The 12952-nt window shown below is 50.6% G+C and overlaps 1 protein-coding gene across 1 annotated transcript; it reads left to right on the forward strand.

The window, feature by feature from the left end:
* Positions 1-2982: 2982 nt before the first annotated feature.
* NR2F1 (nuclear receptor subfamily 2 group F member 1) lies at positions 2983-12608 on the forward strand. Its single transcript, XM_059418233.1, has 3 exons — positions 2983-3513; positions 5938-6465; positions 11551-12608. Exons 1-3 carry the CDS (start codon positions 3051-3053, stop codon positions 11829-11831), a joined length of 1272 nt encoding a protein of 423 aa, XP_059274216.1. The 5' UTR covers positions 2983-3050; the 3' UTR covers positions 11832-12608.
* Positions 12609-12952: the final 344 nt, after the last annotated feature.

Below are 12952 nucleotides of genomic sequence, written 5' to 3' on the forward strand. Positions count from 1 at the left end.
CTCTCCCTCTTCTCCTTCTTTCTGTCTCTCCGTCTCTTTCCCTCTGCCTCCCTCCCTCCCTCTCTCCCGCTCTCCTCCCTCTCCCCTGCCGCTCCCCCCACCCTCCTCTCCCCACTCCCCCCTCTCCACCTCTCCCCATCTCCCATTTTCCCTTGTCAGTCGCTCGCCCCTTTCCTCTTTTCCTGGGACTCCGACTTGACCGCACTAACTGTTCCCCCCCATATGAGGACTTACTACTGTTTTATCAGTAATTATTTAAGCGTTGTTTGAAGTTTGGAACAGCCTGCGAATACCAAAGAGGAAAAAAGAAAGAAGGAAAAATCGGATTGATTGTAAAGTTTATTTTTAAAATCATCATGGGATGAATACGAGCCGTTGATTCAGATTGATTTTGTGGCAATAGCTGCATATTTCAGGAGTGTGTTTTGTCATAATTAAACCTTTAAAAGCAATGTATACTTTGGGCCAAAACGGGGAGTCCTTACCTTGTTTCTTAAAGGATATAAAAAGAGCAGAATCCACACTTGGATTATGCTTATATGTGAACGAAGAAAACAATTCCAACCCAGCATATTTCGTGAATCATTAAAATCGTAAGAGTTTATTTCTCATTAAAATTTTTTCTAACATTTTCAACGACACTCTCTTCACGCTCATAAAACCTAATTTTAAAAACTTTTCAGAAGAAATCAAAATAATTTCCTTCTAATTCTCTTTCACCCATTACTAGGCATTCTCCCCCTCGCCATCCCTTCCCCCTCTAGTGTTCGGGTGCGTGTGTGTGTGTGTGTGTGTGTGTGACCATAGACGACCCATACTAATCAGGTCTCAGAGTAAATAGCAGCGCAGGGCGATCTCAATGTAAATTGCGCTTGTCAGAAGCACACCCCCCTCCCTCACTTTCCCTCCTCCTCCCCTCACCATCCCCGTCAGTAGGTAGCTAAGAGGGAGGGGGAAAAAAAAAGAAAGAAAGAAAAAGAGGAGGGGGGAGGGGCTCTCCAACCAATGGCGTGCTGGAGGCTTGGCTAACCTTAGACTCCCATTTTCTCTCCCCCCCGATTCAGGGCTCTGACCAGTCAGTCGCCTTTGATTATCAGTTGCCAGCAGCCCTTCTCTTGGCTCCTTGACACGAGCTCCATATAAGGCAGCGATCTCCATAGAAACGTGTCAGTTTCAATAGTAGTGTCAAAGTTCACTATATACAGACATTCGCGCAGATCCCCCTTTCGGAAACATTGCTCTGCGAGTCCTCCCGTTTAAACGCATTCAATTTTGGGGTCTCTCTCTCTCTCTCTCTCCTCTCTCTCTCTTCTCTGTCTCTCTCTTCTCCTCCTCCGCCTCTCTCTCTCAGTCTCTCTCAATCTCTTTCTCTCTCTTCTCTTCCCTCTTCTCCTCTCTCCCTTTTCTTTTCTTACATATTCTATTAGTTGTTTCCCTTGTATTCCTCTTCTTTCTCTTTTTCTCCCTCCTCCTTGCCTTTTACTCCATTCCTGCAGAAGAGAGAGGGCTAAACTTAAAAAAAAAAAAAAAAAAAAAGGAGGAGGAGGAGGAGGCACCCCCTTCGTATTCTTCTTATCGTTATTTTATACATATATGATTTTTTTTGGAGGGAGGGTGTTGGTTCCCGGCTGAAGAGCACTTATTTAAAATACTAAAAAAAGAACATTTTTGGGCGATCTCCAGGGTTTTTTTAACTAGCTCTGTGTGTTATAGCAGAAGAAGCAGAAGAAGGAGCAAGAAAGAGGAAAAGAAGAGGATTATTTATTCGACCTACTTTGGATGTCTCTCGCTTTTTTTTTTTTAATTGCAATTCTTTTTCTTCTGATTTTTATTTTTTCGATTTCGCTGTGATTTCGTCGCCGGCGTGAATTATCTCGTATTTTTCTCCCTCTCCGTCACCTCCCGAAAGAAGAAGGCAGCGAGAGCCCGGCGCCACCGGCACAACAAAAAGAGCAAAGTGTGTGATCCTCCTCGCCGGCTGCCTCCCTCTCTCCAGCGCTGCCTTCCTGAATGGCTGGCTGCGTCCAGCCCTGGACCTGGCCCCCCGACACCAACGCGCCCTGATCACCGCCGGCAGCCTCGCCCCGCGCCCTGCTCGGCTCACCGCGCTCCCCTCAATCCCGAGCCCAGCGAGGGCTCCCGCCGGGACAGCGGCGGCGGCGCGGGCGGCCCCGACCCGGGCTCGCGCTCCGGCTGCGGCCCCGACTCCAGCTCGGACTCCCGCCCGGGCCCCGGCTCCTCCAGCGGCGCTCGCCGCTGCAGCTGAGGCGGCGATTCCAGCGGCGCCTGCAGCCGCGACCTCCTCCTCCTCCTCCTCCTCCTCCTCCGCCTCCTCCGCCTCCGCCGCCGCCGCCGCCGCCCTCGCCGGCTTCCTCTATGTCGGCTCAGCCGGCGCGCAGCGTGTAGCCGGAGCGGCCGGCGGGCGGGCGGGCGCCCGGCGCGGGTGAGCGAGTGTGTGTGAGAGTGTGTGTGTGCGCGGGGGTGCGGGCGAGGCGGAGGGCGAGTGTGTGCGCGCGCCGTGGCCCATGCCCGCCGCCCCCGGCGCTGCGCCCCGCGCCGCTCCCGGCTGCCGCCTGTGCCATTTCTGATTTTGCAACTTGGGGAAGAAGAAAAAAGCGAGAGAAGGGAGCTTGCTCGGTGGGGGGGGGGGGGGGGGGGGGGGGAAGGAGAGCGTGGCCCCCCCAGGATCGGAGAGCGGGGGGAGCGGGCGAGGGGAGCAGGGGTGTTGGGGGGGGAGCCAGAGAGCCTGGGGGGGCTGCAAAAAGAGAGAAAGAAAACAGCAGGAACCACAACAAAACGCCAGCAGGGCGGGCGGGCGCGCAGCAGCAGCGGGGCGGCCGAGGCAGTAGCGGCGGCAGCGGCGGCGGCGGCGGAGGCAGCGGCCGGTGCCCGGCTCGGGCTCGGCTCCCGCGACCCCGGGGCGCCCGGCGGGCCCCCCGCCCCCTCCCCCTCCCCCCTTCCCCTTCCCCTTCCCCTCCCAGCGCGCTCGCGCGCCCCGCGGCCCTCGGCGAGCAGCTCGGCTCCCCCCAGCGCTCCCCGGGCCCAAAGATATGGCAATGGTAGTTAGCAGCTGGCGAGATCCGCAGGACGACGTGGCCGGGGGCAACCCCGGCGGCCCCAACCCCGCAGCGCAAGCGGCCCGCGGCGGCGGCGGCGGCGGCGGCGAGCAGCAGCAGCAGGCGGGCTCGGGTGCGCCGCACACGCCGCAGACCCCGGGCCAGCCCGGAGCGCCCGCCACCCCCGGCACGGCAGGGGACAAGGGCCAGGGCCCGCCCGGCTCGGGCCAGAGCCAGCAGCACATCGAGTGCGTGGTGTGCGGGGACAAGTCGAGCGGCAAGCACTACGGCCAATTCACCTGCGAGGGCTGCAAAAGTTTCTTCAAGAGGAGCGTCCGCAGGAACTTAACTTACACATGCCGTGCCAACAGGAACTGTCCCATCGACCAGCACCACCGCAACCAGTGCCAATACTGCCGCCTCAAGAAGTGCCTCAAAGTGGGCATGAGGCGGGAAGGTGAATATTTCTTCTCTGCTTCTTTCCCTGAGCTTCGCCCGCCTCCCCGACCCTCTTTCTTTCTCTCGCGGGGGTGGCTGCTGTATGGGGCTGGAGCTCCTGCGGTCCCGGCCCCGTCCCAGCTTCCCCTGTCCCCGCTGCCTTCCTCCCCCGGCGGCACCCCCCCCCCCCACCCCAGCTCGCTGCCGCTGCCTCCCCCTCCCGGCCTGCGCTCCTCTCCCTGGCTCCTCCACCCCTCCTGCTGCCTGCTCAGGATTGTGTCCCTGGGATCGTGAGCTGTGGCTTAAAATCCCTTACTTCCTCTGTCTTGGATGTGCTCGGTGTGTGTCTCTTTCCCGCGTGTGCGTGAGGATGCTTGGGGGCTGTGCTGGCATGAACTTGGGGAGGGGTGCTGATTTCCCCCAGAAAACTCTTCTGTGTTTTTCATTCCACTTTCCCTTCCACCTCTTCATACCCTTTATTTAAAATTGGGGAGGGCTGGGGACTGGAGTACCCTGAACCATAGATGCATTGCTGCATCATCCTTTTGGAAGCTTAGCTTGGAAAAAGAGGAGTGAGATTTATTGCACTTGTAGGTCTAATTAGGGGGGAAGGGGGGCTTCTGGCCTGTTCACTGGTTCCCTCTCCTCTTCACCGAGCTGGGGCCGCCTCCTCCAGAGCTGTGGCCTTGTTTTCACCCCTCTACTTTGAAAGGAAAGTTTGTGACTGAACCGTCCTTTCATAGTTGTGTCATTTTTTTAAAAGCATGATACTCGTTTTATTTCTTCATCAAACTCCACCCTCTGCTTAAATACTGCATACAAATTACAATTTACAACGGCATTTACCGATCCTTCTGATTTGGCTATAATGCATAGACTGCAGCTGGCATGAGCTTCCACTTCATTTAATCCCTGTGTTGTATGGGTTTGGTTTCTTTTAACACAACTTTTGATGTTGTATTTAGATATGCTTCATGTTCATGTGGCAAGAGATGCAGCACTTTTCTTATAAATATATTTAGCCGTTTATAGTTAAAGTTTATCTCCTGACAATCATTAAAGATGTCTTATAGTCAAATTAGCGAACCAGTCAATTTTGCAGAATGCAGATTACTCCTTCTTGTAATTGACTTTAAAATTATATTTTATATGCCACAAAAAAAAGAAATTGAATTCCTTCAGATCTCAAGGAGCAGGCAAATATGACGACTTCATTTCTAGCTCCAGGGAGATTTTTGTAGGCATCTGAAAAAAAAAAAAAAAACTGAATTGTGCTCTCATTTAATTGAAAAATAACTGCCAAGTTCAAAACTATAATTAGAAAAAAAAGTATTCTAGCTGTTATGTTTCAAGAGCTTAAATTGCATTGGGACTTGCATTAAAATTAGAATCAAAGCAAATTTAAGAAAATAGTGCACAACCTGAAATAAGACAGCTATGTGTACATGGACATATCTATATTAATTTGTTGGGGGGAGAGTTCAGTAGCCCTAACTTTTCCTAAAGTTGTCTTTGTTTACATGGCAATTTAAAACGCTGGCACTGTTGAAGTAAAACATACACATTAAAAAAAAAAAAAAACTTTGGTCAGCTTTAAGAACTCAAAGCATGCTTACGTTTTGCATTCAGATGGTTAATGAATCCAGTGTTTTTGCAGTTGCAAGCTCGTGCATTCACTGGGTAAAAGCTGGCTGCAGGTTGCAGTGGCACCTCACAGGACAGACATTAATTATATTTCCCACTTTTTCAATAATGTTTGGCTACTGTAAGTTCTACTTTTTCTTGAAATTTTTCAATTTTCTGTTGCTTTTAACAGTGAACTTTGTGTGGGGCGAAGGGGAGGAGGGGGCAGGGGAGGGGTGCAGGATACTTGTTTTCTATTCAAAAGTTGTAAATGGTTATGTAACTTGTATCTATTTTAAGGATAATTCTATAGCATTTTGAGAGAATATGGAAACATTTTGAGCAAAACACTGCTTGCTCGCAAATGAAGAGGCGCTAGGCGTTTGCCTAGAACCACAACCTTCCTTTGATTTCGCCTGCTCTTTTTTGTTTGTTTCTGTTTTACTCTGATTTGTTTCCTTCTGGAGGGGTGAGTGGGATTTCATTAACCGGTGTGTTACACCTTGGTGGTGGAGGGGTTGGGTGGCACTTTCTTGGCCATGCCGGGCTGGGGGCCCTGAGATCAGGCCTAGTTCTGGCAGGGCTAGGGTGGCCAGGGGCGCAGGCGATGGCTGGGCATATTGAGCCGCGGAGCTGGAGGCCCTCACCCCTGACTTCCTCCCGGTGTGGGCTGTGAGTGAGAGCGAGCGCGAGAGAAGATGCGCCGGGCGCGTGTGGCTGTAGGAAGAGGCTCCGCATTGTGTCGGGTGCGCTGCGGCGCGCCGATGTTCGCAAGCCCCCTGGATGCACATTGCCTCTTTTCTCTCTTTCTTTTTGTCAGCGGTTCAGCGAGGAAGAATGCCTCCAACCCAACCCAATCCAGGCCAGTACGCACTCACCAACGGGGACCCCCTCAACGGCCACTGCTACCTGTCCGGCTACATCTCGCTGCTGCTGCGCGCGGAACCCTACCCCACGTCGCGCTACGGCAGCCAATGCATGCAGCCCAACAACATCATGGGCATCGAGAACATCTGCGAGCTGGCCGCGCGCCTGCTCTTCAGCGCCGTCGAGTGGGCCCGAAACATCCCCTTCTTCCCGGATCTGCAGATCACCGACCAAGTGTCCCTGCTGCGCCTCACCTGGAGCGAGCTGTTCGTGCTCAACGCGGCCCAGTGCTCCATGCCGCTGCACGTGGCGCCGCTGCTGGCCGCCGCCGGCCTGCACGCCTCGCCCATGTCCGCCGACCGCGTCGTGGCCTTCATGGACCACATCCGCATCTTCCAGGAGCAGGTGGAGAAGCTCAAGGCGCTGCACGTCGACTCGGCCGAATACAGCTGCCTCAAAGCCATCGTGCTGTTCACGTCAGGTGAGGCTGTGGTCGCCGGGAGGGCAGGCCGCGCCGGGGACGACTGCAGGCCGCGCTCCGCCCGGCCCGGCCTCCTACGCCGCGTCGCCGCGCGGGCCCCGCGGGCCGGAGCCCGACCTGCGGCCTGGCGGGGACTTGCGGCCCCAGCGCCCGGACACGGCCCGAGGCGCCGCTGCCATCTTGGGAGCGCGGCGGTGCGGGAGCCGAGGCGGCTGGGAGGCGGGCGGCGGGCGGCCCGGCCTGGGGGCCCGGACCCCCACGCGGGGCGGCGGCGGCGGCGGCGGGTGCGCGTCTTGTGTGTGTGCAGGGGTTGGGGGGGGGCGTGGGGACGGTCTGGCTGCGCGTGTGTGCGGTGTGCATGTGTGTGCGTGTGGTGTGCGCCAACGTTTAGTGTTTCTGGGGGAGGAGAGGGAAGGAAGAGAACGTGGGAATGTGGCTTTCTCCTCTGTGTGGCACGCTCCCTGGATGTGTTTCCCGACACAGAGAGACACACACAGAGGTGGAAAGAGAAGAATACGCGCAAATAAATCATAAATAATCCCGCTTTATTGCTGCCTGATTTTCCCTTATCGGAAACCATTCATGTTTGCAGTTGCTGAGGTTATTGAGGGTCGTAAAAAACGGATTCAATCTAAACAAGAAAGATAAAAAACAAAAGGAATACTGTAGAACCCGCAAGTATGGGAGGATTCCCGCCCCAGAGATAAATTTCCTATCCACGCAAAACACACGAACATTGGAAATTTAACAGAGTGCCTTAAAAATATCAAATTAAATGTAGGTGGTGGTAACATGCATGTTAACAATTTCTCTTATGATAGATGGTTCAAATTAACTTCCAGGAAAGTGCATTAACGTTGCCTTTGAAGGCTCTAGTCAGAGCCTCTGAGAACAGTGCCCGCTTTTTATTATTGTAACCTGCAAGAGGGAAACATATAAACACCCGGGACAGCAGGTAATGGGGGGAAATATAAACAAAGCCAGAAAGGAGGCTGGTGGGGGAACAGAGCTGCTCAGATTGGGTCCCGGGGCCTTGCCCACTGTGAGTAGGGTTAGCTGCAGTTTTAGTCCCATTATTGGCACTATTGTTTTTAATTCCTCCATTCAGAGAACAAATAAACCATCCTAATAAATCTATCCTAGAGCCAGGACCTCCAAAGGCCAAATTAAAACCATTCCCGGGCAGAGATGGCAAAACCCTTTTCCCAAGGCCTTGTTGAACAGTAAGCAATGGTATAATCTATCAATATTTCCTGGCTTTCATGCGTGAAGAATCGTATTTACATTGTATTAAAATGACTCTTAAATTTGCACAATATTGTAATGTAGCAAATGTAGTATTAATATCGATCTGAACAGCAGATAATTTATTTAGACAAGAGCATCTCATTTGTATGCAGGGTGGCCAGAGCCGTGGACTTGGACTGCCCCCCTTTTACTTTCAGTGCAAATGCAGGTCTGCTCGTGGGAGAGGGAGTTCTTCTTTGCAAGAGGATAAAGTGCAAACCTTAAAACAAATGGAAGATTTATTGAATAGCCTCCTCAGTGTTTGAATGCATTTTATCTTAATAAGTCTTCTTGATGGAAACGTGTTTTTCAAAAGTGACAAAGAGCCTGGGAAGCAGCGACCGGGCTGCTTTCGCTCTGGCAGGCCTGGGGCCTGGCTGGCTCTCGACTACCCGGCTCTTTAGCCAAATTAATCAGGAAGCAAGCCAGTGTCAGGGAAGCTGGGGTTTTAAAATCTCATCCAGTGAGGTGTCTTGAAGCAGAAATGTGACTTGGAGCTGGACAGAGGTCTTCTCAGGAAAGGTCTTTCTTCCCTTTCCCGTGTCCCCTACTTAGGTTCTTTGAACTCCCTTGACTTTTCTGATCTCCGGCCTTTCCCAGAGAGAGGCATGGGCTGTGCTGGCCGCAGGGAAGATGGTGGAATTATTCATGCCTTTCTTTCAACTTTCCATCCTAAAACATCCCCGTGAAAAGTGTTCCTTTTTAAAAAGTTTTCCCGGAGAAGTTTCCCAACTACATCTTCAAGGTGCAGGGGAGGCTGAGAAGTGAACAATAACATTATTTTGTTAGAAAATTGCAAACAGAATATCTGAAAATGGAAATGGAGCTGTCAGTAGTAATTCACCCCCCTTCTCCATACAACACATTTCCACTTTTGACTAAACTTGTTTTGATTGCTAGCCAGAAGGGAATTCATGGGAAGCCTTCTCAAAGTCATCCAACTTTTAAGCAAACTTTGAATGATGGAAAAGACAGTTTTAGACATATTGTCCAACGAGGTTTGCTCCGGCTAAGTATTTGAAGCTGGCACGGGGGTTCCCTGCGGTGGTTTTCACATTTGGCCTCCGGATGGTATGCTTAATCCTTAATATTCTGGAAAGCATCCAAGGACTAGGTCATGACCTGAACTTACTTTTTTAAAAAATTCATTAATTCATACACCTAAATATTCCCTCAAATAAATGGGACCTCCTCTGAAAGGAGCCATCTAGTTAACATAAATACAATAAATCCATTTTCAGCACAATAATAACTTTGATTTCTAGTTATGGCAGCTGATTACATCTATATTTCCTGAACACTAAACTCTTTTGAATGCACACCATGAAATACATTCTCTGCACTACAAAGGCTAAGCCGGGAGGGCCTGAGCAGTAATGGTTATTTATTTACATAATTTCTTGTCCATATACTATAGAAGAAATATTGAAGGTTCCTGCATTGACACTACCACATAAAAAGTGAGGCATGAATTCTGTATATTCTCCCTCCTTTTCTGATCTCGGGTATATCTCATGGAATGTAAATATGTACTTCATTACACCCCCTGCTCACCTCGCTTTGCTGCCACAGTCACCCAATCGATTTGAGAGCTCATACTCTCTGTCCATAGTTGGGGGACTCCTGTTGCAGGAATATCCAGAGTGGGGATGGATATCTAGAGTGGGAATCCAGACCTGAAGTGGGACTCCTGCTGGAGGGAGGCCACAGAGCTGTCCGGCTGGCACCTGGCAGCCAGGCCCCCCGCTGCAGGCATTCTGCCTTCAAAGGAGGAAAGAAATCCAAGCAGCCAGCCCAGGGCCCAGGCAAGCCCTTCCCCGGCTTCTCTCCCTTGGACTGGCCTAGCTGGGAGAAGGGTAGTGTCGTTGCACTCCGGGGGCCCTAATTGTGCATATCAGATAAATATTTTACAGACCTGAGGGGATGCCATATGGGTCTTTAAAAAAAATCTGCTGGGGTATCAGTGGGTCCTTTTCATACTACATTGTCTGAGGCTGAAAGGGATCCTGTGCCATAATGGGCAGATAATGCATGTAAAGCAAGATATATGTAAATATGAGTGTGCGTGGTGGCCAGTCAGCAGGGCCAGGTTAGCCAGTAAGGCCAAGGGCAGACCTCAGCTTCCCCTCCCCTGAGTAGTGGAGCCCTAAAGTGCCCCTGCCTCGCCCTGCTAGCCATAAAATCTCACTGGCTTCCCAGGTCAGGCCAGTGTGGATGCACCCGGGTGGCTGGCGGGAGTAATTAGACATCTGAGAGGAACGCATTCTGGATCCAGGGTCAAAGGAGACCCCCCCCCCCTTAGAAGTCCTTGAATTAGCACTAGTTTTATTTGTATTTTTGCTCAAGGCCATTGCCTTGTAGATGAAGGTGTTAGAGTGCTTTGTAAATCCCAGTTCTTGAAATACAAAGACATAAAGCTCAGAAACTCAGCAGACACGGGTTTCACTTTGAATCATTTGGTAGGACTTCTTGGGGTCACACTTGCCCACTCACAATTATATAATGTCCTTTCGGGGGCATCGCCATTCATGAATTTCTCCCCAGATCTATATATTAGCGCACTCTGCCTTTGATCTCTAGTCAACCTCCTGACTGGCTAAGGGCTCCTCTGTGATCTTTCTGTTTTTTAAATATTTATTATTAATATAAGAAATAACATGGGTGTTTGAACTAAGAGAGGAAGCTTTCACTTCATTCTTCTGATTCCACCTTCTCTTCCATTTCTTTGCCTTTAGTTAGTTTATATAGTATAAACTACTGTCTTGAAATATTTTTAGGAGAACATGAAGAGCCTTGGTTGATATGAGATAAACACACAGCTTTTAAGATGCTGTCATTGTGTGTAAGTGCCTTTTCCCCCCTTGGTCCTCTGACAGGAAGCCTATCTCCCCAGTTCCCCCACTCAACTCCCCACCTCCCAGTTTGGAAGCAGCAACAGCAGCTGCCTCCACCCCAGCTTTGTGTCTGATCGTTGAAGATGTCTCCTTTCCACAGCCTGGAGTAACTGAGCCATATTCCTTCTGATTATTATACAGCTTACAGAGATGTGACCAATTTTCAATTACTTGATCAAAAGCACAGATAGAAGTGTACACCCTCACCGAGGCTTGCTGCAGAGTTCTTGGTCGCATAGATAGCGGATCTCAAATCCTGTATTGCTAAAGCATGGGCTCGATCTGAGTCCACGCACTGCCAGCCCATGACTCCTTACCCCTCCCAGGTGTTTATTCACTAGACAGTCTAGGTTCTCCTTGAAGATTTTGGTTGGGGTCATTTGGGTTTGAGAGGGAGGACTCCAAGAAGCCTGTAAAAACTGCCCCCAAGCTACGTATTTCTTCAGGGCTTCTGAACACCCCAAAATCAGGGGCAAAAGGGGCAAAAGTCCTCCCTTTAATGAGCACAGAGGAACGATGCTCCCCTCCAGGCGGAGGACAGGTTGCTCCGCACAGCAAACATGGCTCCAACATCGTACATTATTTAATCCAAAGGTGAAAGAGGAAAAAACAAAGGGACTGGAGAGGTTGCTGCCTCTCTGCCCTTGTGTGCTTCTGTCTCCTGCTCCCCTAGGCTTGGTGGGGGTGTGATTTATTTTTATTGGTGTTGGGGGCAGAGAGGAGGGAATAGTGAAGAAGGAATGGGGAGGTAGAGAGAAGAGGATTTTTTTCCCTTTTCCCTTCGATTTCCTTTCTTCCCTCTTATCAACTTAAAAACATTTCTGAGGGTTTGTTTGTGCCTTTGCTGTTCACTAACCTGTGTGTCCCCTCCCCTCTTCTGCCCTTCTTGTGGCCGCACGGGCAGATGCCTGTGGCCTGTCCGACGCCGCCCACATTGAGAGCCTGCAGGAGAAGTCTCAGTGCGCACTGGAGGAGTACGTGCGGAGCCAGTACCCTAACCAGCCCAGCCGCTTCGGCAAACTCCTACTGCGACTGCCCTCCCTGCGCACCGTGTCCTCCTCGGTCATCGAGCAGCTCTTCTTCGTTCGTTTGGTAGGTAAAACCCCCATCGAAACTCTCATCCGGGATATGTTACTGTCTGGGAGCAGCTTCAACTGGCCTTACATGTCCATCCAGTGCTCCTAGACCTTGGGCGCTCCCCACCTGCCCCCGCCCCCCTAGAGACTCACTGGACCGGCGGGGGCCATGGACTCCAAAGCTGCGGGGACATCAGGCGGCTGTTGCAGGGTGCAGCCAGGCAGGGGGGAGGTGGGCCGGGCCGACAGGAGCAGCCCACCCTGCAGAAATGCAACCCGAGCTGCAAACCAGGAGAAAAAGAGACTCTCTTTAGGATCAGATCTGTGAACATGTTGGAAAGGAAAGAAAAAGGACCTTGTGTCTGGTGAGAAAAGGAAAAAAAAAAATTGGAAGAGAGGACCATGAAAATTTTAATAAAACAGAAGGAGACTAATGGACCTTCCAGGATTTATTGTGGACGGATGTGGATATATTCTGTACAGAAAACAACACATGGAAGTGGACTGAATTCTATGTAGAAACACACACACACACACACACACACACACACGCCCCAAACATTGTTATTCATTTTGTAAAATACTAGTCTTTATTTTCATTTTTTTGTAAAATTTAAACATCGTATGCACATAAAAAAGGAAACAAGAATTAGGGGAAAATAACATTTTCCAAATAATTATAAAAAAATTGTCCTGTGTCTATGTATCTATATCTGTTTTGTATTTTTTTCTGGTTCCAAACCAGATTTCCTGTGATTCTATACTAATAATTTTTGATATAACCCTTTGCTTCTTATAATGAGTGCGATATATGTTGTCAAGGCTGTTCTTCAAGAATTAAAATTGAAGTGAAAATTTAAACAAAAAATAAAAGAATTTAGCAAAACCCACGTGTCTGGTTACTTGACAGATGTCTTAAGTGCAAGAGAACCCGCCAATTAATTTCCACTCCAATTATTATTAGAATGGGGAGGTGAAGGTGGAAACTTTTAAGGTCCATTATTAAGCGGTTTAGGTTTATTTCCTAAAACCAAGCCACTGCCTTGCTTTTGTAAATGCGGAGGGTCAGGCTCTGTGTGGGCTGGGGTGGGCAGGGAGAGGACAGGGCATCTTGGGCGTTCCCAGCAGCTCTTATGAGCTTGTGGATGGTTGGTGCTGCACGGACGGACATAAGCGGGGACTGGGGTAGGCTTGGTTGCAAGTGGGGCTGGGTCTGGGGACCACCTGCTT

This window comes from Mustela nigripes, chromosome 12 (genome assembly GCF_022355385.1).
Source record: "Mustela nigripes isolate SB6536 chromosome 12, MUSNIG.SB6536, whole genome shotgun sequence".
Lineage (NCBI taxonomy): Eukaryota > Metazoa > Chordata > Mammalia > Carnivora > Mustelidae > Mustela > Mustela nigripes.